The 23,858-nt window shown below is 52.3% G+C and overlaps 2 protein-coding genes across 4 annotated transcripts in view; both read left to right on the top strand.

Annotated features, from left to right (window-relative positions):
- The window catches only part of POMT2 (protein O-mannosyltransferase 2), a 47,863-nt gene extending 34,008 nt beyond the window's left edge, over nucleotides 1–13,855 (top strand). The window contains exons 11-21 of one of the 2 annotated variants that reach the window (XM_029238399.1): nucleotides 247–316; nucleotides 2,025–2,103; nucleotides 3,483–3,634; nucleotides 4,080–4,171; nucleotides 5,253–5,329; nucleotides 8,485–8,556; nucleotides 8,839–8,898; nucleotides 8,990–9,095; nucleotides 9,935–10,075; nucleotides 10,250–10,364; nucleotides 11,215–13,855. In XM_029238399.1, the coding sequence (XP_029094232.1) occupies nucleotides 247–316; nucleotides 2,025–2,103; nucleotides 3,483–3,634; nucleotides 4,080–4,171; nucleotides 5,253–5,329; nucleotides 8,485–8,556; nucleotides 8,839–8,898; nucleotides 8,990–9,095; nucleotides 9,935–10,075; nucleotides 10,250–10,364; nucleotides 11,215–11,320 (1,070 nt within the window). In that variant the 3' untranslated portion in view covers nucleotides 11,321–13,855. Of the gene's footprint in view, nucleotides 1–246; nucleotides 317–2,024; nucleotides 2,104–3,482; nucleotides 3,635–4,079; nucleotides 4,172–5,252; nucleotides 5,330–8,484; nucleotides 8,557–8,838; nucleotides 8,899–8,989; nucleotides 9,096–9,934; nucleotides 10,076–10,249; nucleotides 10,365–11,151 lie in introns of both variants that reach the window. The other variant, XM_029238400.1, reaches the window with a different exon arrangement.
- A 3,989-nt stretch (nucleotides 13,856–17,844) lies between these two features.
- NGB (neuroglobin) lies at nucleotides 17,845–23,239 on the top strand. 2 transcript variants are annotated; one of them, XM_029238708.1, is made up of 4 exons: nucleotides 17,845–18,261; nucleotides 19,818–19,929; nucleotides 20,552–20,671; nucleotides 22,066–23,239. In XM_029238708.1, exons 1-4 carry the CDS (start codon nucleotides 18,173–18,175, stop codon nucleotides 22,198–22,200), a joined length of 456 nt encoding a protein of 151 aa, XP_029094541.1. In that variant the 5' UTR covers nucleotides 17,845–18,172; the 3' UTR covers nucleotides 22,201–23,239. The 2 variants fall into 2 exon arrangements, with proteins under 2 accessions (XP_029094541.1, XP_029094540.1); XM_029238707.1 differs by lacking the exon at nucleotides 22,066–23,239 and having other exon boundaries at nucleotides 20,552–20,968.
- Nucleotides 23,240–23,858: the final 619 nt, after the last annotated feature.

Here is a 23,858-nt window from a genome sequence, read left to right as displayed (position 1 = left end):
CTCTCTGGCTTTTCCCCACTTGCTCACCTGACAAGTTCTCCCTCTCCTTTGAGAGTCTTTTCAGTCATTATCTCTGGGATACCCTTCCCTCATCCTCTGAGACAGTTCACTTTGGTCCCACAGCACTCTGTCAGTACCTCATGCGCATACCACGTTGTACTATAACTCTTTACCGGTAGGTCCTTAATTAATGCTAGCTTAATGAGTGAACGGTTTCAGACATCAATGCTTGTTTCTTCTTGACAGATCCCCTAGACCCTTCACTCCCTGTGGAGTTTGTAAGACATGGAGACGTCATTCGACTAGAACACAAAGAGTAAGTAAATTTGCTCTTTGGGATAAATGAGTGGCATGAGCATCAAAGGTACAGAACTCTTTTAAGCTGGAAATAAACAGAAGTCAAATACGGATGAGGCTCTAGTAAATGGAACAAGGCTGCTGTGCTAGAATGGGAGAATGATTACTTTGCCTATTTTGGCTTTGGGAAGCTTTGGATTTTGAAGGTACCTTTCAACTGCCCTTTTCCTAGGGGGAGGAAAGAAAAAAATTGAGTTGCCCAAAGCTTTTTCTTAAGCGGCTGCCTTGAGAAAGGTATAGGAGTCTGTTTCTGAATATGGCAAACTAGTTCATTTAACCAGTGTTCTCACTGAGAATGACTAAAAATGCTGGAAAATGTAGAAACATCTTAAAAGCATAAAGAACTGACAAGATAGTAAGGAGTTACTAGGTCAAAATCTCAGTGAAAGGGGGAATCCAGAGAAAAAGTGGGACACTGTGGCCACTTCTGCCTTGAACCCACAATCTTGAGTTTTGATTTTTGGGTTTTGACTGCCTCTAGAGAGAAGAAGTTTTAAAGTCAAAGCTCTAGGCTCACCCGAAGTGGTAAATTATTGTGATCTCCCCCAAAATTTGTAACCCTCAAAGGCTTAGGGTTAGGATAAATCCGCCCTATCTACCTATATCCAGAGTGTGTTTGGGAGAGCAGGGCAGGGGGTGAGGTTGGTAGGGGCACTAAATCTGGTTCCTGAGAAGTTGTAATTACCAGTTGATCTTCACATGGATTTGCAACCCAAATTCATTTTACCTGGATGGTCTCAAAATCTTCAGGCCATGAATTTAAATGAACATGGTCCTAAGACTGTGGTAATGTTCCCTAGGTGCCTGACTAAAAGCAAATGTTAATCCTCTTTTGGGAAATACATGGTTATCCATTCCTATAAATAGTTTTCCAGTGACAGTGAATAGTACACAGTAAAAAATAACTAAGCACACAAGGAAATAGGGCACCGTGTGCAAGAATGAACAGGAAAAATAGGCAACAGAAGCAGCCCTGCAAAAATTTCATATGAATTGTCAGATACAGAATTTTTTTTTTTAAATCAGGGATTTTTTAATATACATATAGAAAAGCTATGAGCAGTGTTTTTTCCCTAGTCAGTAAGATTATGGATACTTAAAATTTTAATTTTATTTTTTTAAATAAATTAAAATTTATTAACTAAATTTTATTTTTGCAAATTTCCAATATTTTTATAATGAACATTGATTACTTATTATGGATAAAAAGTAAGGATTATTACAAAAAGCACAAAGTAAACAAAATCTAAATTAAACCCTCCACTTCCCCCACAGATCCCTACTTTGTAAAACTGGTGATAGGAGTAGAAAGCATAGATGGTAGGGAGGAAGTTTACCTATCTCAGGCATACATAGATTACAAATTTTAATTTTCTTCTCCCTAAACCTGCCTCTTAAGTCAGGCTAGCTTGCCTCAAAGCCACCAGTGTGTTCAGTCATCCCCCTGACCCCCACCTGAAGTTGTGGGGCGAACAGGAAGTGAAGCCCCTTTCTTGGCATATGGTCCAGTACTCCTACCATCTGTCCCTCGCGATATGTTGGATTTAATGGTTTGGATTCTAATTTTTCTTATCCAAACAGATGACTCTGAGTAGCCTTGGTAAAACAAGAAACATTGCACATCTCTTTTCTTCAGGATAGTGGCACTTCTCTCTTTTAATTTCTAGGACTTCTCGGAACTTGCACAGTCACTATCACGAGGCCCCCCTGACCCGGAAGCACTATCAGGTCACAGGCTATGGCATAGTAAGTGAGCCACTCGAGTGTCAGCAGGATGTCAAAAACTGTGGGGCCTGGCTCAGGGCCATGTGGCGGAACACATCCTCCCCAGAATTCTGGAATGTTCCTAACGACTGGCTGCACAGGGACTCTTAACATTTAGGAACTTTCTGGCTAGGCTTTTTGCTGGGGAAAGGCAGCCTATGAAGTCTATTTGTTTCCATCTCTTGCCTCCCATAATTACCATGCCATTTTTATGTTCTGACACTTAATAAATGTCAAATATGAATACTGTAAGGGTCTCTTTTAAAATCATATTATACTTAGAAGCCACAGGGCCACAATATGACCCCAGATGAATATACAAGTTTATCCTTTGCCAGATTCCAAATTCTCATTGGCTTTATTTTTTTATTTTTATTTTTTTTGCGGTACGCGGGCCTCTCACTGCCGCGGCCTCTCCCGTTGCGGAGCACAGGCTCCAGACGCGCAGGCTCAGCGGCCATGGCTCACGGGCCCAGCTGCTCCGCGGCATGTGGGATCTTCCCGGACTGGGGCACGAACCCGTGTCCCCTGCATCGGCAGGCGGACTCTCAACCACTGCGCCACCAGGGAAGCCCTCATTGGCTTTATTTTTAAGGATTACTTCCCTGTTCCACAGAGGGATATTGTCCCCATTGCTTTGGATTTTTACTGCCTTGGGGTGATGCAGTTAATAGAGGAAGCTCTATGAGTATTTATGGCTTGGGGAGTAATTTGAAAACAGAAACAACTAGTGGGAAAGTAGATTTATGACTATTTGTTACGTTCCCTTCCAAGGGCTTTGGTGCTTCAGTAAAGATTCTGGGTTCCTTAAGGTGGAATTCCCAACCCTCTTTCTATTTGCTCATCCCACATTATACTAGAGCCAAGACTCTGAACTTCATCTTTTTCTGGTGGGCATTTCCTGAGGAGAATTAGACACAACTGTCTTAATTTCCACAGTACGATATCTAGGCCAGACCTTTCTTCGATGAGTGAGTGTCCCCATGGCCACCAGTAATGGATGTAAATAGCCCAAATTTATTTCTGTTGGCACACGGTGATGTCTTGAGTTTAGTTTAAGGGCAAAAACATTTATTTAGAACTTAAGCTCTAGTTCTATAAAGTGAAGAATTAGACTTAAGGTTCGAGGAATTATACTACTTTTCTTGGTTGTAATCGCGAGTGCTGGGACAATGCCAGTCACTTGGTATATTTCTATGGCCCTCTCGTTCCCTTTCCCACCTCAGTCATTTAGGCCAGTTTGGTCTTTGACCAAACTGTAACATGATGGCATCTGAAAGGGTGACCATCTCCCTTTTCTGATACATCTTCTCTAAAGTCATCTTACTTTCTTTGTATTTTTTTCTTGATTTATGTGGCAGAATGGGACAGGAGACTCAAATGACTTCTGGAGGATTGAGGTTGTAAACAGAAAATTTGGAAACCGAATCAAAGTGCTGAGAAGTCGAATTCGCCTCATCCATCTGGTGACAGGTTGTGTCCTGGGCTCCTCAGGAAAGGTCCTGCCCAAGTGGTGAGTCTCTGGGGTTTTGATGTCCCATTAGTGGCTCATGCTTTTCCTTTCACACTACGAGTATACCCAAAACTTCCATTTCGCAGTGGTTGATGTTCACCTCAGGTTTGCTTTTTCTTTGTGGTGAATGGAGGGAGGAAAGGCATCAGGAGTTTTATGGAGCCCAGAGCTCCAGAGTTCCTTTGGTGTTTCGTGTGTTGTAATAGTTGAGCATTTGTACATCTGGCTTGTGATAACTCTCTGGATCTATGTCTCTTTCTAAAATGGGAATGTTGTGTGCTCGACTCCTCCTAGGATAGTTGTGGAATATAAAAGTGTGAGGCCGAAAAAAGCATGGCCACTGGGTTGGAAAGAGAGGGGCGCCGTAGATTGAAGAGCAGTTGGCAGTGTTACTCTCCGGTGGGTTTCAGGTCTTCTGAGAGACATCTGTGACTACTTTTCACAGGGGCTGGGAGCAGTTGGAAGTCACCTGCACTCCATACCTAAAGGAAACCCTCAACTCCATCTGGAATGTGGAAGACCATATCAATCCCAAATGTGAGTGAGGCCGTGTCCTGGGCTGGCTCTGAAGGGAACATTTCTAAGTAACTCATCTTAGGAAAAGAAACCTTTACAAACTCTGCTGCCACTTTATCTTATTGTTGCCATTTTCTTCCTTTTTTAAACCTAATCTCTTCATATGAATTGTCTAGATAGGGAGCTCCTTTTTTCTCCCCATCCACTCAAACTTCCCATCCTCTTTAAACTCCTCTCCCTAAAGTGACCTATGACCTCACTCGGGGCCAGAGCTGGTTGTCTCTGGTCACTTTCCTCGCCTCCCGCTGGATATGACTCTCTTGCCGCCTATAATGCAGGTCCATCTGCTTGCCTCCTGGGCTATTCTATCCCCTCTGTGGTTACCTCCCCACCCTCAAGGCTTAGAGCAGGCCGGTTCTTTCCCTTTCTGCCCCTGTGTAGGCTCCTCCCCTCCCCACATCCAGCCAAGGCTTTTACAGAAAGCAATGGCTGCAGCCCTTGATCTGATCCCCATATTTATACTACCAGGCTCCAGTTGACATTTCCACTCCCGTGTCATCTTCAACTCAACGAGTGTCTGGATTCACCATCTGTCCTCTTAAGCTACCCCCTTCGCGCTTCCGCTTGATTTCTCCTCTTCATGCTTCCCATTTCATTCTTTTTACCACCTAATTTAACCAACCAGCTAATTAACTAAGTAATTAAACAGCTCTTTGTTTAGATGCTGGGAGCCATGTGGGGCCCTGGGGATGCCTTGGTGAATGAGACAGGCTCGGTCCCTGTCCTCACAGCCCTGCCTCGTGGGGGAGCAGCATTTGAGGGAGCGGCGTCATGAAGGCTGATGGTGCCGAGGGCTGTGGGAGCTCCGGGGCCAGGGCTTTTCGTCTGTTGCCATTGCCTCCCTCAGAATATCTGCTGAGTGCTTAATACGTGCTCAATGAATGATCGAGAATCCTTCTGTCTCCTCAACACTCTCACCTGCTTGTTAGCTTGTCAGGAAGGCTACACTCAGACCCTGACAGCAGTGTGGATACCATGGACAGACAGCCATGAGGAGGGGGTGTGTGAGAAAGGTTTACGCCTCTGTCATTTCCTTTTCTAGTGCCGAACATCAGCCTGGACGTGCTGCAGCCCAGTTTTCCTGAGATAATGCTGGAGGCCCACATGGTGATGATCCGGGTACTGTGGCCCCTTCCCATTTGGTGGCTTCTCTTCATGCTCTTGGGCATCCACAAATTTGGATCATGGATCAGTAACCTTGGTATAGACCCACTGCCCCCTTGTGGAGGACTTAGTGTCTTCACCTGTACTGGCTTACTTGGTCTTCAAAGGCATTGAATGGTGGTGGCGATGATGGTGACGGTAATGATGATGAACACTTATGTAGCTCTTATGTGCCAGGCACGACTCTAAGCACTGCACATATATTAACTTAATACTTACTACAGTCCTCCAGAGATTATCGTTCCCAGTTTACAGATGAGGGAATTGAGGCACAGAGGTTAAGGAACTTGCCCAGGGTCACACAGCTAAATGTAAGAGGTGGATCCAGGCCTTCAGAGTCAGTGCTAGTTACCACTACACTCCTCTGTCTCTAAGTGGGCCTCACGTCTGTTGAAGTGGCAGAGCTCCTGAAAATCATAGTGCCCTTGGTTGAAACTCATGAGACACTGGTAGGTGATTCCATCATATGAAATTAGGATTAGTTAGGATGAACAGCTAATTTGAGTGTGTTGTTTATATGCAGCATAAAATCCCAACCAAGAGCCCACTCAGGTTCCCAGACAGAAACAAACTGTTTAGGGGGCATGGTTGATTCTTTTTAAGGTTTTAAAGACTCGTCGTTTGTACTGTCTATCGTTAGTAGCTGACGGCTGACATCAAAGGTTTAAGAACAATTGAGAGAAGAAATCTTTAAATTGAGAAAGTTCTACCTTGTAGCTTAAAGTTTCCCCTGTGAATTGGAAAAACCCTGATGCGGTTTTGATGTTGAGGGGGAAACCTCTTTACTTTGGCTTCTGGAAAACCGGTGTTCTGCAGGAACGATTTTTAAGAATCATAGTATCTCAAGCCAGGTTCGTGTATCTGTGCAGGATTGCAGAGAGGTGTAGCAGTTGTTATTTTTCCCCTGGTGAGCCATTGTCAATTGGTCTTTCCTGGAAGTGATTATGTAAGCAGTACTCAGTAAATAAAGTTGACTTATTTCAACAGATTAAATTTAAAAATTCAAATTTTGTCATTTCTGCACATTGGGAGGTGATGAGTTGACAATAAGCAATCTCTGGGTACCTTCTTCTCTGACTCTCTGTAGCTGTCACTCTGGCCTGATGACATAGTTCTTTTGAATATGTGTCTGTCGGTCAATATATCGTTTCAGATCTGGGTAGAATTTTAAGACTAAGTCTAAATAAATAGTCTCATTTTTTCTTTCATTATCTAAGAGGTAGAGTCAAAGAAGAAAAGGGACATAAGGAACCTTTCTTATTCAACTGATGTAGAGTCAGGATGGGGAGAGAAATCAAAATTGTCTGGACTATAGAAACTGCAGGGGACAGGGCTTCTGCTAGCTGAGCAGAGGGCCTGAGGCCTGGGTGGAGAAGGCTGCCCAGCCTGCTGAGGTTAGCTGGAATAAGCCCACGAGGCGTTAAGCACAGAGAACAATGTACAGATACACATGCCTATAATGGTTACAGATTTTCCTTCCTTCCGTTTCTCGGTTTACTAAAGGAGCTGGATTTCTTAAGAGTTTAATGTGTAGGATGCCCTTGGCTTGGTATAGCTCTGGCTGGAGTGCCTGGGTTTGGGACTGGACTGGACTGGTTGAAGGAGTTGATTGCCCTCAGCAGCTGCTCTGGGGTCCAGAATGATTCATTCTTCATTCCAAGGCCCTTCAGATGGCCATGATGGTTCAGGGGCTGTGCAGCTGACCCCTTTGGGCTTGACAACCCACTGGCACTTTTAACCCTGGAGGATCAATCCAGCCACCGTAGGGAGGCCTGCAAATGATTCCCAAGACCTCAAGGAGTTGGGTTAGTAAGGCACTGGGTGGTGGTTCACTGAACCAGACCTGGATCTTTCTTGGGCTAGGCCAGTGGTTCTCAATAGAGGGCGATTTTTGCCTCTGAGGGGTATTTAACAATGTCTGGAGACATTTTTGGCTGGCATCATGGAGGGCTAGGAATGCTTCTGGCATCTAGTGAGTAGAGGCCAGGGATGCTAAACACCCTACACGGCACAGGCCAGCCCACACCAGACTTCTCCAGCCCCAAATGTCAATAGTGCCGAGGTGGAGAAACCCCAGCCTAACTCCTAGCACCTCACTCCCCTTCTTGGGAATGACTTCTCAGTCTGTCCTGATGATGAGGCTGACGCCATCCTGCTGCGTAGGATCCAGGATCCTGCTCCTTTTCCTTCTTGTTTTAGGAAAGGCCTGATTTTGCCATTTAGAGACAGGTTGTTGGGTGTTCTTGGCTGTTGGACTAAATGGGCTGTGTCTGGGTCCTTCAGGCTAAAGTGTGCATTCTCAACCAGAGCGATATCGCTCCCAGGGGGTAAAATGTATTCTTGGAGGGTTGGAAAAAGAAAAAAAGCCCTTAACTTTTTAATGTATAAAGCACAGGTATTCCTGCATTATGTAAACAGATATACAGAATAGCTATGGTATTAAAGTGTCATGAGGGGACTTATTGTGGTGATTGTTTTGCAATATATACAAATATTAAATCATTATGTTGTATATCTGAAACTAATATGTTATATATCAATTATGCCTCAATAAAAATTTCTTTAAAATGTCATGGCGGGGGAGTGTTTAGGGAATAGATGTCTTAAAAAGGTTGAGGGGGGGCAGGTAATAATGGGAAAAAACGCTGAGATACACTAGGCTAAAGTAACTTTTTCAAAGTCCAGGAACTTAGAGTTTCTGGGTTTGTGTTTGAAATTGGCCTTCCAAGGGAACAAGTGAGTCAGCCCTGATTTTATATGCCCCATCTCATCCTCTTGACACCTTATCCTTGGCCTGGAGACGGATATGTATGTTGTGCCTGTGGGAAACAAGTCTCTCATTCCTCTTTCTCTCGAGCAGAGAGGGTCTGAATGGACTGTCTTTGCTGGGACATGGAGGCTTGCTTGTTGGGAAAAGTAAGTCAGTTTTTGTAAGCAGGTGGGCAGTGACTGAGAATGAGCACCTGATTCTTCCCTGCAAGGGAAGGAGAGGGGAGAGGAGAGAGGGTTTCTCTTGACACCTGGCCACACATCAGATCCCCATCCCTCACGTTCCTGTCGGCCTTCTAGAGCTCTGTTTTGACTAGCTTTTCTTTGCCACTTTCCTGCAGGGGAACAATGGCCTCAAACCCAAAGACAACGAGTTCACATCCAAACCCTGGCACTGGCCTATCAACTATCAGGTAGGGCCCGAGGCAAGAAAGAGGGCGTTGAGATTTGGTGGACGTGGGGTGCGCTGGGGGCGCAGGGCGCGGCCTCGCCTGGCTCGGGGTGGCCAGAGGCGGGCTCTGTCTTCTGCCCCGATTCGGATCAGCCTTCCCAGGGAGCTCCCGTAGAAGGCGCCCACTCCGAGCCTCCCGTCAGGGCTCCCTGTCTATGAAGGGTGACTCGTCTTCCTCCTCCTGGAACTCGTGGGGCTGGGAGGAGCTGAGCTCTGGGCCAGCAGCGTGTCCTCTGCTCCACAGGGCCTGCGCTTCTCAGGGATCAATGACACCGACTTCCGAGTGTATCTGCTCGGCAACCCGGTGAGTGCCCGCGCACCGCGCTTTGGGCCCTGAGCTGTGCCCGTGGAGAGCTGCTGCTTTCTCTCACCCTCCTGTTCTCGTTTCCCTGCAGGTGGTTTGGTGGCTGAATCTGCTGAGCATCGCCCTCTACCTGCTCTCAGGGAGCATCTTTGCTGTGGCTCTGCAGAGAGGGGCACGTCTGCCTGCCGAGGTTGAAGGTCAGGTCCCTGGGCTCTCCCGCCCTCCCACCTAGCAGTCAGGAGGGCGCCTGCACTCGGGGAGGGCCCGCCTGCTGATGTCCCTTCCTTTGCCTTTCCCTCCCCTTCTTCCCTCCTCTTTTGCTTTTTAGAACTCAGTCACCAAAAGCCCAGTGCTGTGTTAAACACTACATCCTCCCAACAACCGTATAAAGTAGAGTTTATTACTCCTGCTTTATGGATTAGGAAACCAAGGCACAAAGAGGTTAGGAAACTTGTCCCAGTAAGGGATAGAACTGAAGTTCACACCCTAGCCGACTGAGTTCAGAGCCTTCACTTTTGACCTCTATGCTCTATGCAGAGCTTCCCACCTTTTCTCTTCTGCCCCTTCCTCGTCCCATGGCCCTGTCCTCTAGTCACGTAGAGAGCAGCCCCCAGGCCGTGGGCCACAGCATCTGAGACATTCACACAGGCTCTCTCTGCCTCTGCAGCTCCGCGTCTGAACAGACATAGTCCCCGACCGCCCCCTCTCCCACCTCCGTCCTTACCTCTGCCCGCACCTCCGCCCCGTCTGCTGCTGCAAAGACCTGCGTGACAGCAGAGATATGGGAGCTGGAGCTGGAGGCCAGGCTGCCTGCTGCTGGGGTTTGGCGCCCCTGCCGTGGGTGCCGAGGCCTCCCTGGGCCGGGTAGCAAGCAGTTGCTCCTCTCCTGCCAGCTGCTGTAGGATTGTTCAGCTTGGGCAGAGGAGAGAAGGAAGGCTTATGCAAATCACACAGCAAGGAAGGGGCAGAGCTGGGCTAGACCAGGCTCTCTGCCCCCTCCCTGTCGGCTGACCGGGCTGTGCTGCTTGGGGCCCAGGGCTGTCCCAGGTCCTGCTGCAAGGAGGCGGGCAGCTCCTGCTGGGCTGGATGATGCATTACTTCCCGTTCTTCCTGATGGGCCGGATCCTCTACTTCCACCACTACTTTCCCGCCATGCTCTTCTCCAGCATGCTGACAGGTCAGCGCTGCCCTCCTGGGCCTGGGGAATGAGGGCGGGGCCGGGGAGGAGGCCACCATGGAGCGCCCGCGCTGGGGGGAGCCCTCTGCTTCCCTGACCTGGGGGGCTCCGTCTGCTGCCTCCCCGGAAGGCATCCTCTGCTGGGCCGGTGCGAGGTTTCTCTTCCTTCCACAGGCCTTCTGTGGGACATACTCCTGCGGCTCTGCGCCTGGAGCCTGGCCTCCTTTTCTCTGGCTGGGCACGTACACACACTGGGAATCCTGAGCCTGCTCCTGGGAATTGCCTACAGGTGAGCACCCCCTGCACCTTGCATTGCTGCCCCCCAGCACTGAGGCCTCGGTCCCAGGTGCGTTTTAGAACCCCCTGGCATGCTTTTGAAGCACACTGGGGTCTGGCTCCATCTCCAGAGGTTCTGATTCAGTTGAGCCCAGTTTGGGTCCTGTGGTCCAGCCACAGTTTTTAAAGCTCTCCACGTGACCCGAATGTGCAGCCAGATGGGCGAAGCACGGGCTACCTCTCTGCATTCTTTCCTCTTGCCAGTGGCTCCCAGCTTATGGACCACTCCGGCTCACGTGGGAGGGCGCCCCTCTTGAGTCACGTGGCTCCCAACCAGAACAGCTCTCAGTGGGGTGAGGGAGCGGGTGGTGGAGGGGCGCCCTGGCTGTGGTGCGGCTCAGAATGACTAGGAGGGGGTGTTGTTTGGTAAGCCACCCTCTTCCCCACCTCGCAGGCCTCACAGATCCGCGCTGAGAATCACTGGCCTTTAGGGGCGGCAGGGCAACATAAAAGCCTGAGCAGGGAATCGGGGGCCTGAGGCCCGGGAGCATTTCCACATTTTAACAAAAGGTCTGGGCTGAACAGTCCATGACCAGACCCTGGACTTCTCTGTCTCCTGGGCCTCTTGGGAAGAGCCCTTTCCCTCACTGGCATTAAACCAACCTCTTCCAAGTTCACAGCCTCTGGTATGGCCAGGTGGCAAAACTCACGCAGACATGGTGACCAAAAGGGGTGGGTCTTGTAGGTAGAGAGGGTCTGATGAGCCCCGGCAGGAGGAGCTGAATCTCACGGGTCTGCAGGGCACCTCGCCTCCACTGAGGCGGCAGGGCGCCCACTGCCTCCCCCTGGGTTCTCTCCCTCAGCTTCTACCTCTTCCATCCTCTGGCATATGGGATGGTTGGTCCGCTAGCCCAGGACCCCCGAAGTCCGATGGCAGGACTAAGGTGGCTGGAATCGTGGGACTTTTGAGGCCACTGCAAGGACTCCAGCCTGGGTCCAGGAACTTCCTGGGGACAGCCAGCTGTGGAGCCAGTCCCTGGACCCTCCCAGCTGTGGAGGAAGCTGCCTGAGGAGCCCGCGGAATTCTGCCACCTGCCAGGACCATGCCCTGGGAGCATACCCGGAGTGTAAGCCACTAGAGAGGGCCATGGCTCTGCTCTAACCACAGCCGTTCCTCCGCTGGGGCTGGCTCAGCAACAGGCGACAACATCTCTCAGGCCCGTTTCCTCGAGTGTGCAGCATGAGGAGGGATGAGTGTGCAAGAGGGTGGGTGTGAGTGTGTGGGGGAGTGTGCGTGTGAGGGTGCGTGTGTCTGTATACCTGCGGAAGATAGACCGTGACTGTGGACAGCTGAGTGTCATAAACTCTAAGAAATCGTCCAGGGCTACAGTAGTATTCTCTGGGGTTTTTTTTCACACTGGATTTGGTTTGTAAGATTCATCAAAAATTCTCAGACCTCCAAGAAGGCTGAAAGCACTGACCCCACCTTGGGATGTCACCAAGGGCAGAGCAGATGGTATCGGCACGGCTGTGCTGCCCTCCTTCCCACAAATAAGCAAATACAGCTGAGGCCCCTGAGCTGGAGGGCCCGCCTCCCAGCTGCTTCCCCACGTGGCTGCTGCTGGGAAGTCTCCTCCGCGGCCGCAGGCGGCTGGACTTCTGCCTGCGATGTGCGCAGAGGACTGGGCCCCAGAGCGAGGCAGCTGAGGACTCACCAGCCCTGTTGGCCCTCCTCAGCCCTCGGTTCCTCGCTGTCTGAGAACGTCACATCATGAGGTTGGTGGGAGGGGTGGCACCCTGTCCTTGGCTACTGTGTGTTCTCAGGCCCTGTGAGCCGAGGTGATTTCTGGCTGCCCATCCCTTACCCTCTGCGTCCAGCCTGACCGTGAGGGTGGGCCCGATGCATTCTCCTGATTGCAGGGAGAGCCTTTGGGGCCCCTCTCTTAGCAGCTGAGGTGGATGTGTGGCCGTGCAGGGATGTGTATGGTGCTGGGCTGGGGTCCCAGCAGGGCCTCGGGGTGTGGGCTGCCTTGGCCTTTCTGGGCTGGTGTTCCTGTCACTCACTAAGCTTTCCCCAGTTTTACTTCTCTAGTCCTCCCCTGCTGACAGCCCCCCTCCCTTTCACTTCATTTCATTTCCCTTACTCTGTGTCACTGTCTCACCAATCTCTTTTTCCCCAAAGACCCAGAGCACCTAGAAATGCCTTGGAGCTTCTCCTCTCTACCACTCTGAAGCCCAAGCAGGAAGCTCAGAGCTGTTCCTTTTACTTCCGCCCCATATGAAAGAGATAAAGAAAACCCTTGGGTTAGCACTGAACAAACCCAAGGCCACTCCTTCAGCCCGCCTCTGTCCTCCCAGTGCATGACAAAATATTATTTTGTCTCAGAGAACTGTCATGCTTCAAGGTTTAATGATGCATCTCTGCCACACTCCATCTTCCCTCCTCTGTAGCCCCCACCAGCTCTGACAGGGTCAGAGCTCTTTAGAGCATCTTTGCTCGGCGGTTGCCACGGAGACTGGAAATTGGTCCCAAGGACAGGCTGCGCTACGTACTGGGTGGTGGGGAGGGAAGCTTCTGGCCATGCTCGGACGTTCAGACCAACCATCATTGAAGTTAATAGAGGAAATGCAGCAATGTCAAAAGCAAGGCAGGTTCGTTAATTAGATCTGGGGCCTGATGACCTCCCTTTCCCAGGGCTGCAGCCCTTTTGACTTCCCCCAGCAGGAAGCGCTGCCGGGTGCTGAGTCTGGGCTGCTTGCTTAATTGAATTTCCGGAAGGGAAGGAGAACTGGGATGGAGAACCTCCCGCTCTCCCCTCCTCCTCCGCTTCTCCCTTTCTCTCCCCCAGGCCAATTCCATTTCTTCTGAGCTGGGTGGGAGCAGCCATCTTGGTGGGCTCTCCTGGAGGTGGAATTCAGGAACCTGTGCTTGGCTCTTAGCAAAGAACAACGGCCCCACGATGACAACCGGAAGGTGGCTGATGTTCCCTTGTGCCTTGTTTCCTAATAGGAACTTGTTGGAAGGGAGGTGCTCTGAGGGCAGCCACTATGAGTGAGGGTGAGGAAGGAGAAAGCTCAGCCAGCTTCCTGCCCATCCCTCCCTCCTAACTTGGCCACACTGGGGACAAAAGTTTCCTTCGTCTCTTACACTGCTTTCCAAAGATGCAGAAGAACTGTCCGCCCACTCCCTCCTCTTCTTCCTTGCCCAGACTGGCAGACACTTCTCTGGGGACAAGGCCGCATGGGTTGATGTAGCTTCAGGTACTCAGGTTCTGTTGTTGGAAGATGCTGAGGAGAGGGGCTGTCGCGGTGGTGCTCTGAATATGGGCTCCAGCCCCCAGGAGCAGGCAGAATGTGACACGCCCCACAGACTTGCTGGCGGAGGAAGGAGACGTTTGTTAGCTCAACCTCCAGCCGGCTTCTTGAACCACATTTTATATTAAAAAAAACTTTCCACAGATAATCAGAGGCCGTTTGCTTTTGTAATAAATAGCGCTAATTTGAACGCCATGTTGTTCTTGTTGTACTTAATTGAAGCTGACTTGCCCTCTGGCTCCCAGAAAGAAGAGAAGAATGTCTTGAGTGCAGGAACCATTCCATTGTGTCTGGAGTCTGAGGCCATTCTAATTCCAGCGGAGGCCCTGGGCTAGGCAGGCGAGCCTGATAACACCAGGGAACATTTAGGCCCTCTCATGGATAAGGTTACTTGAGTAATGTTGGTTGTTATTGTGATTTATTTAAACTTATTCTAAAATAAGTAGGAAGCTGGACCTTTTTCTCTTTTAACCTCCTCACACAAGTATAGAAAGGAATGAGAGAGAGAGTAACGGTTGTCCACTTCTGAGACAGCTGAGTGGCCCAGCATGGTAGCAGCAATGTCCATTCTGCTTACAAAGAGGCCCCCATCTTTTTTGTTTTGTTTTACTTTGGTTTAGTTTTTTTCGTTTGTTTGGTTGGTTTTTGGCCGCACCATGCGGCCTGCGGGATCTTAGTTCCCTGACCAGGGATCGAACCCGTGCCCCCTGCATTGGAAGCACGGAGTCCTAGCCACTGGACCGCCAGGGAAGTCCTAGAGGCCCCCGTCTTGACAGGGGTCACCTGTTATCAGGAGTCATGTTAAGGGTCCAAAGGAGGTAAAAGCTGACGTGTTCTAGACAGAAGCTGTCTAAAAGGAGAGGAGAGGAGTCCACTGCATTGTGAAACTGGGGATCTTCTGGGCTGTCTGGCCGACCTCCTTCGTAGGACCAAGAGTAGCTGGAGGTGGAGAGAGGGGATCGTGCAGATCCTCAGGAGATGGAACTGCCGAGGCCAGGAAGGTTCCAGAAGGACCAAATGCTTCGTGGCGCACCGCCTAGCTTACCAGCTCATGATGCGTCTGTGACACTGACCCCTCATAAAGGCCCGGTGGAGTCCGTGCTGTTTTTGTCCCCATTCCACCCAGGAGAGATCCAGTTAATTGCCTGGTTAATAAATAGCAGATCCAGGACTAGGTGCCGAGTTGGGCTTTTTCTGCTTCTCCAGCCTGGTCCTGGGACTAGGAGCACCTGCCCAGGACAACCTGGATCCCCTGCGGAAAAGGCTTAGACTCAGATTAGCACGTTCCTTTGTACCTTCTGCCTAAAGCATCGATAGCTCATCCAGGGCCCAGTGTTTCCTGGTGCACCCAGACCAGTGGTTTGCTGGGAGGAAAAAAGCCCTGATTTGTAATATATGCCAATTTTCATGGTGTATATACCGCACCATGGCCTCTTTCAGGCTACCAGCCTGATGTTCCTGAATGAGAAGCCGGAAAGGTGAGCACAGTTGGCTGTCACAAGCCATCTAAGAGCCAGCTCTGACACACCTTTGACCCAGACCCAGTGATCCTGGCTGGGTCTGAACTTCGGGCACAGCTCTTGGGCACAGTCCGTTAGAGTGAGGAAGGGAGTGGAGCACGGAGGCCCACTGGAGGGGCCAGAGTCAGTCCAGAGGTCAAATCCTGGCCCTACCACTGATTAGCTACGTGACCTCGGGCCAGTTACTTAGCTTCGTTGCCTCCGTTTCCTCAACAGTAAAACAGGCTATAATAAATAGGATCTACTTCGCAGCGTTATTATGAGAATGAAAAAAGTTAATGATGCAAAGTCCCTTGCACAGTGTCTGGACATGGATGCTCCATAAACGCTAACCCTTTACTGTTGGTGATAAATCAGCCTCAGTGACAGCACTGGCTCTAGAACAGCACTTGAACCCTCTCCTCGATTAGAAACTCCTGCCCAAGTTGTGGGCAGGTGCCAGGGAGGGGAGCTCCGGTGACTTTCCCCCAGCCCCTGAAATGTGGAGTCAGACCCTCTGTCTCCTGGCTGGAAAACACCACACTGACTGCTTAGGTCCAGCCAGGTTCTTGGGCCTTTTCACTAAGGGGAGCGGAGACTAGAGTATACTCAGCTCTCTCCTCCTACCTCCTGGCTCTAGAAAGGCAGAGTGAGTGCTGGCTTCACCACTTACTAGCTAAGGCCATCAACTCATTAACCTATCAGACTCCAGACCCTGCCCAAAGGAGGAAACAGGCAAGGAGGGTCCTGAGTGTAGACTGTTGGCAGGAAGTGCAAACTGGGTGGCGTGGGAAGCCTTCGACAAGCCAGGTGGCCTGGAGCACTGGGCATCTGGGCACTGAAAGGTAAAGGTCGCCAGAGATATACGTGGTTTTCTTCCCCTGTGACCTGCTGACCTGGCTGCAGGGCCATGGGACACCAACCTGGGAGTCCAATCCCTGAGCACCCTGGCCTTCTCCCTTCAGCCCCCAGGCCCTTTGTGTTCTCACTTGGGGATCTCCTGGACTCCTTAGGACACAAGCCAGGCTGCCTTACAGCTCTGCTCCAGCCCAGAGCCCCCCGAGATGCGGGGAGGGATGGGGAAGAGAGGAATAGGGCAATATTCCTATATTATTAGCTAAATTCCTAATAGCTGTAAACTCTCGAGTCCCCAGAAGAGGGAGGGCAGCGGGATGGTCACCGGGTTCGGCTGGGAGCAAGAAAGAGGAGTTCTGCTGAGGCCCTCAGTCCTGAAGGGGGGCCAGCAGGAGAAGTTCTAGAAGGCAAAGATTCAACACTCCAGGCCTAGCACAGGGTTGGGCACGGAGCCTCAGCCTGTTTATGACCCAAGGCCCCAGCACACTCACCTTGTACCCAGGGACCGAAGGAGGCAGGCTGAAGGGCTCCTGGAGACCTCGCTCCCAACCCCCTCCATACAGCTTAGGAAACGGAAAAAGAGAGGTGGGCAGACTGAGAGTAGACAGGCTCAGAGACTTGACATAATGAAAGATAAATGAGGGTCTTGCTCTTCAAAACCTGGGCCACTGGAACTGGGCCGGGGCCTGAGGAACTTTCATGCTTGAAAGAGAAAGGTTTAGGACTTCCCCGGTGGCGCAGTGGTTAAGAATCTGCCTGCCACTTCAGGGGACACGAGTTCGAGCCCTGGTCCGAGAAGATCCCACATGCCGTGGAGCAACTAAGCCTGTGCGCCACAACTACTGAGCCTGCGCTCTACAGCCTGCGAGCCACAACTACTGAGCACACGTACCACAACTACTGAAGCCCGCGAGCCACAACTACTGAAGCCTGCACGCCTAGATCCCGTGGTCCACAACGAGAGAAGCCACTGTTGTGAGAAGCCCGTGCACCGCAACAAAGAGTAGGCCCTGCTCGCCGCGACTACAGAAAGCCCATGTGCAGCAACGAAAACCCAATGCAGCCAAAATAAATAAATAAATTTATATTTTAAAAAAAAGAAAGAGAAAGGTTTAGGTCTAATTGACTTCACACCCTGAATGGCAAACATGAGATTCTGTATCCTGAACTTCAAATTAAAGAAATAAATAGTAGTTCTATCTAAACATTTACAAAAGTCTATTAAAAATCGCTGAATAGTAGAATGTTCTAGCATAACTCCCTTAATGTCCAAGTAGTGGAATGCTCACAGCTGCTGCACCCAAGACCCCACCCTGGCCAAGCAGAGCTGGGTTTAGAACCTGAGCTGACAAATTTCTAAAGATGGCAGCTGACAGATTTCTCAAGAAAACCCAAGCCTGGCTGGAAATGGCTGTGGTCTTGGCCCTGTCCCTAAAGCTGAGAGTCCTGGTGGTCCCCAAATGTCACGGGGTGCCTCAGTCATACCCAGAACTAGGGCAGACCTCCTCCCCCCCTTCCCTGGCTTCCGCCTTGTCACACAGGTAGGCGCCCTGGCATTCTCTGGCCCACCTTGGGGCATAAGGAAGGGGACCCTGTACCAAGGGATCAGGTGCCTCCAGGCAGTGTTTGAGTGGGGCTCTTGGAGAGGTGGCTCTCGCAGAGCTTACCTAAGACAATCAAATTGAACTCCTTGCCCTAACTAGGGAGTGTCACCAGATGAGAAACTGAGGTCCCAAGAGGCTCGACGATTTCTGCAAAGCTCTGAAGCCCGGTCGTTTCCCAGGCCACCGGGTCATCCCCGGCCGGAGCCAGTTGCCCAGAGGTGCGCGTCCTTACGGACGAGAGGAGGGCGGGGGCGCGGTTGCTTTAAAGCGCCCCAGCCCGGGCGGCGCGGGGCGGGGCGCTCTCGGAGCCGTGGGGTGCAGGGCGCAGCGGCCGGAGCGGGGTCCCCGGAAGCACCAGCGGGGCCGGCCCGGCGGGGGCTCCTCCACCTGGGCGGGGAAGGAGCGGTTGCAGGACCCCGCCCGGCCGAGGCGCGGGGGCCGTAGGAGGTGCCGACCGGCCGCGTCGCCGCGGAGATGGCGCGGCACGTGCGGTGACGGTGCCCGCGCCCCGAGGGTCCCAGCCTAGCGCCCCGCGTCCCCGGGCGAGCATGGAGCGCCCGGAGCCCGAGCTGATCCGGCAGAGCTGGCGGGAGGTGAGCCGCAGCCCGCTGGAGCATGGCACCGTCCTGTTCGCCAGGTGAGGGCGGCCCGAGCGCCCCCGGGTGCGGGTACTGGGGTGCCTCGCCAGGAATGGGTTCGAGGCGGCTGAGCTGGCGCCAGAGGAGGGAAACTAGCCCGCTGCTGGGGCGCTGGGGCGCCTCCAGATGTGCGCCAGAGGAGCGGCGCAGGGCGACGGGTGGCGCGGCCCCTGCTGCTCTTCCCGCGGCGGTGGCCCGTCTTGCGAGACAGCACGCCCCGCTCTCTATGGGGCTCTCTGGGTGCCGGCAGGGTCCGCTCCTGCGGACCTCCTTACACTTGGGCCAGCGGCCTCCGGTTCCCACGCTGCACCCCCTCCCTGGCTGTGTGCCTCCTGAGTGGTCTTTTCTTGGGTGGTGACTGCAGGGGTGCCCACTGCTGCCCATACGGGTAGACTGGGGTGTCCCGAGGGCTTGTGCGGGGAGGGTGTACTGGGCGCCTGGCCTGCAGAGCACAGGGTCTGGGCCCCAGAAGTGTGAGCTTCCAGCAACCAACAGAAGAATAAACCTTTCTGAGGAAAGGACTGGGCTAGGACTAGAGGACTGCCAGGGAAGGGATGACAGATGCCCAATTCTCACCACTAGAGAGAGGGGTAAGGGGGTGTGCAGACCCCAAAGGGGAAGGGGAGGCCAGTCTTCAACCTCAGCTTGAGGGTATCTAGGTAACCCCTCTGCCATCACCAAAGAGGCAATGCTACCTCACCATGGTTTTTCAGGAGCCTTGGCTCCCTAAGCCAGCCCAGAACTTCTGAAGAGGCTTTCGCAAAACCTCCCCCAAACAAAAAGGGAATAAATTTGCAGAGTTACACAAAACCCCAGTGGCTTTCCCAGATGTGGCTGAGAGCTTCTGCTTGTGCCTCCCAGCTTTCCCCAAACCCACTGTTTTCTCAGGCACCCTCTGTGGCTCTGCTACTCCTAAGCTGTGTGACCTTAGGCAAGTTACTTAACCTCTCTGGGCTTCCATTTCCTCCTCTATAAACTTGGGATAACAGTTACACCCACTGTTTAGGATTGTGAGGAATACATGAGTTAACCACGTGTAAAGTACTCAATTCTCAGTAAGTGTAAGGGGTTCTATATACTATAATTATCATTGCTGGCCCACGCCCCCTTGGGCATGATGACATTGGGAGGTTCTGACCCAAGAATGGGAGGGAGGGAGAGCGATAGAGGCAGAGAGGGGGGTGGGTGGGGAGAGAGGGGGAGATAGGGAGAGAGAGAGGTTTTCTTTTCTCCACCATGGACTGCAGGCTTCCTGTTTGAGAACCCCTTCCTGTCTCAGTCCACACCCCTCAATGGTTTATGGAGGGGCTACCCTATGCCAGGTCGTATGAGAGGCCTGGGGACACACTGTTTTTTCCAGGATGCCACTTCCAGGTTGTGGAAGAGGTGAGAGAGGGGCACCGGCAAAGCTGGCCAAGGGGTGCATGCTAGGTTGGAGGGTGTGCTGTAGTTCACAGCCAAGGCTCTGCCCACCCTCTCCTGCTGCTGGGCAGCCAGGGCGCACGGAGCCTACAGGGGCAACACCCCAGGGCTGACACCGGGCCTCCACCCACAGGCTGTTTGACCTGGAGCCGGACCTGCTGCCCCTCTTCCAGTACAACTGCCGCCAGTTCTCCAGCCCGGAGGACTGCCTCTCTTCCCCTGAGTTCCTGGACCACATCAGGAAGGTGAGGGGTGGGCGGAGCACCTTCCTCGGAGGGGACGAGGAAGTCGGGAGAGTTACTTCGTTTCCTGCCCCAGCCCTGGTCTTAGCCCCTCCTTCTGCTCCCTCCTGTCAGAGGCATCTGCCCCTTTCCCTTTGTGCTGAGCTGGGCAGAGTTTGGGGCACCCGAGTCAGCCTTCTCCCCCACCCTGTTCTCAGCCAGCTGCTCCCAGCTCTGCCATTTGCCCTTGGCCTTGTCCCCTGGCTCCTGTAGGTGGTGTTGGCGCTGATCCATCAGGGGCCATCTGCCTGTGAAAACCAAGCTGGGGTTTTCTTAGAGGCTGGCGACTCTCACGGGGCCTCCGTGTCCCCTCGTCCCAGGAGGACAACACTGTCCAGCAGGTGTGTTTAGGGCTTTGAGCCCCTCAGAAGAGAGCAGCTTCCTCCATGGTGTAACATTAGTAGTTTGGCCACCATACGTTGAGCGCCTACTGTATGCAGACGCAGGCTGCCTTTCGTTTCTGATACTGGAAAACTGAGGGTCCTCTTTTCCTTCTGGTTGGGACCCCCAGGTTCTGGATTATGGTTGTGAGTGGGGATGGGGAGTTGCTCTGGTCTCTCTTTCACCACCACCTTGGCCTTGGCAGGTGATGCTCGTGATCGATGCTGCGGTGACCAACGTGGAGGACCTGTCCTCGCTGGAGGAGTACCTTGCCAGCCTGGGCAGGAAGCACCGGGCAGTGGGTGTGAAGCTCAGCTCCTTCTCGGTGGGTAAAGGGGCTCTTTCTCTCTCCAAAGCTCCTGGCCTGAGGCCACCACTCTCTCCCAGGCCCCTCCTATCCACCTGTTCATCCTTCCCACTCCTATACCCTCAGATGACCAGGGCTGGGGCATGCATTGTTATGTACTTGCTGTGTGACCCTGGCACTGCCTTGACCTCTCTGAGCCTCCAATTTTTCTTCTCTGGTGTGGTTTCCCTTAGAACCATAGGAAGTGAAGGAGCCTTTGGTCTGCTCAGTTTTATATTGCTGTGTATAAAACCATCCCAGAACAACCTGGCTTAAAACAATGATTTCTGATTTCTCTGGGCTCAGTTGAGCGGTTCTTCTGTTCCACGTGCTGTGGCTGGAGCCACGCGTGCACTGCATTCAGCTGGGAGCTCAGCTGGGGCTGGAACGTCCAAGATGGCCTGTCATCCTTTGGGATCTCTCTTCGTGTGGCCTCGTATTGCTTAATAGTCTATAGCTGAGATTCTTCACAGAGTGGCACCTGAGTTCCGAGAGGGAGTGTTTCCAGAGGACAAGCCAGCCTCTGCATGCCTCACTCTTGCTAATGTCCCATTGGCCAAAGCCAGTCACATGGATGAGCCCAGTGTCAAGGGTGTGAATCCTTGAGGTGTGGCTCACTGGGGACCCTGACCTGACAGCCTACCACACAGTCACCTTGCCAGACGTACGCACCTCGAGGAAGGCACTGAGTTTGTCTTGTCATCTTCTCCATCCCCAGCACTAGCACAGTATCTGGTATTTAGTGCATATTCAGTAACTATTTGTGGAATAAATAAACTGTATTTTATAATTACTAATAAAACATGAGAACCGTTATTATTGTTGAAGACTTACTGTGTGTAGATGCTGTGCTAAGAGCTTTTCACAGATGATCTCATTTCATCATCCCAACAACCTGAGGAGTTGCAAGTCTTACATTCCCTGTTGTACTGATGCAGCATCTGAGGCTCAGAGAGGTTACCTAACTTGCTCAAGGTCACACAGCTCGTAAGTAGTAGAGTCAGAAAGTGAACTCAGGTTCATCTCAGGTTGCAGAGCCTGGACTCTTAACATCATGACTGCTGTCTTGCAGAGGAGGAAACAGGCCTGGAGGCAATGACTTTGCTTGGCCTGAGCTGGAGGTCCCTCGGCTCCACTCATGGGGTGGTTGTGAGGCTGGGAGTGGAGTGAAATGCTTTGTTCACTTTAAAGCCTCACCTTTAAGGTGTACACAAGGATTGGGGCAGAATCCTGCTCAGGAAGCATGGACCCCCGTGCAGGAGAGAAGAAAAGCCCAGGAGTCCTTACCAGCCCCAAGCCTCAGTTTTCTCACCTGTGGAATGAGGGCACGCCTTCCCGCCTTTGGGAATGACAGGTGCCCCTTGCCTCTGCAGACGGTGGGTGAGTCCCTGCTCTACATGCTGGAGAAGTGCCTGGGCCCTGCCTTCACACCAGCCATGCGGGCTGCCTGGAGCCAGCTCTACGGAGCCGTGGTACAGGCCATGAGTCGTGGCTGGGATGGCGATTAAGAGGCAGCCCTGCCCAGCGGCCTCTGCCTGGTGGCCCCGACGGTCTGTGTCTACCTGTTGGTCTGTGTCCATTGTAGCCCAGGCTCCCCTAGGCCTCCCTGCATCATGGTCCTTGTCCCCTTGGCCTTGCCGGAGAGGTGATGGAGCAGGGCTGCGTCTCAGTCTCCCTCACCCCCGACTGCAGACAGGGTGGCTTTTCCTTAGAAAGGGGCCTTCGGATTTCCTTGAATTTCCAGTAGCTCCCTCCCTGCCGGCCTTCTTTCCTCTGCAGCCTCCCCTCTTCTTCCAGGAGGAGGAGCAGCGTTTTGGTAGCAGAGGTGGCACGGACCCAGAGGGTATGGGGCTTTGAGGGAATGGGCTCTTCTGTCACCCTGCCTTCCCAGGCGAGCTTGGGCCAAGCGGGGCAGTGGCGTGGCTGAGCTTCGGGCACCTTCCCAGCTTGCCTGCCTTCAGTGCTTTTCTCTCCCAGGGGTGTTTGCTTTTCACGAGGAAAGAGGTGGGATAGCTTCAGCCTTCATGGTGGAATCACGGGCAGCAGGAGCAGGGGGCCAGGAGAGCTGCTGAGGAAGGGAGACCTGGCTCCGTGATGGGGCTTATCTGCGTCTTGGGGGCCCACTCACATGCCACCCGACAGAGTAGTTTTTCTTTTGTAGTGTCTGGTGGGAGCTCCCCTATTATCGCTCTGTAAGAACCAGCCAGCCAGCCAGGGTGGGGCGAGGCTGCGGAAGGGCAAGGAAGGAGGAGGGCTTCATTCCCAAGAGACCTGACTCCCAGCGGCTCTTGGTCACCCCGGACCCCGTCAGACCCTGAGTCTCATTTCCCTCACCACCCTTTTTGCCTCTGCCCATACCGATGGCAGGTCCACAGATCCCCGTATTTAATACCTGCTGTGTGCCTGTAGTTAGCTGGATGGATAGAAGACAGAGCTGCAGGAGAGGCCCCCTGCCCTCGCCCCGAGCTGTCTCCACTTTTATCTTCTGCTGTGTGCTGTGGTTGTATAAACTTATGAGAAATAAACCTATTTTGTGTGCCCCTCTGACCCACTGGGACTGGTCTTTTCTTTTGTGTTGGCTTGTGACCAGATGAAGATGCAGGGCGGTGGATGTAGGACAGAGTGGGAGGATGGGTTCAGCAGGGTCAAGGCCAGAGTGGGTGGAAAAGTAGGAAAAGGTGTGGGGAAGCCAGTGGCCGAGATGGAGCCAGGGGTCTGTGGTGGAAACTGGCTGGCAGGGCACACAACTGGACTACATTTCCCAGCGTCCCTTGCATTTAGGTGGTACATGTGACTGAGTTCTGGCCAATGGAATGTGTGGACATGTATACCACTTCCAGACCTGGTCCCCACAAACTCCTGCATGCCCCTCTGTGCTCTGTCATCCTTCCACCAGCTTGATGCAGACCTCACAGTGACCTTGAGGGCCACGCATTGAACGTGGCAGAGTCACAGGTGGAAGGAGCTGGGTCCCTGAATCACTGCTTGGAGGAGAGCACTCACTAATCGGAAGTGCCTTGCAGAGTCCAAGTACTTCTCCAGCATGTAGAGCAGGGGCTCACCGATTTTGAATTTTACAGGAAAGAGACATAAACTTCTACTGTGTTTGTGCCATTGTACATTTGGGGGTTGGTTTGTTACAACATATACCCACACTAGTCCAGAG

The sequence above is a fragment of the Monodon monoceros genome, unplaced genomic scaffold (genome assembly GCF_005190385.1).
Source record: "Monodon monoceros isolate NGI ecotype Baffin Bay Population unplaced genomic scaffold, NGI_Narwhal_1 Super_Scaffold_21, whole genome shotgun sequence".
Classification (NCBI taxonomy): Eukaryota; Metazoa; Chordata; class Mammalia; order Artiodactyla; family Monodontidae; genus Monodon; species Monodon monoceros.
The sequence above is the reverse complement of the archived record's forward strand: the minus strand, read 5'-3'. Positions and strand labels throughout refer to the sequence as shown.

What these genes read in the sequence shown, in the direction of transcription:
- NGB (XM_029238707.1), top strand. Translation starts at nt 18,173, where the DNA reads ATGGAGCGCCCGGAGCCCGAGCTGATCCGGCAGAGCTGGCGGGAGGTG. An exon ending in GGCACCGTCCTGTTCGCCAG is followed by an intron (nt 18,262 to 19,817) that starts GTGAGGGCGGCC and finishes CTCCACCCACAG; the next exon opens with GCTGTTTGACCTGGAGCCGG. An exon ending in TCCTGGACCACATCAGGAAG is followed by an intron (nt 19,930 to 20,551) that starts GTGAGGGGTGGG and finishes TGGCCTTGGCAG; the next exon opens with GTGATGCTCGTGATCGATGC.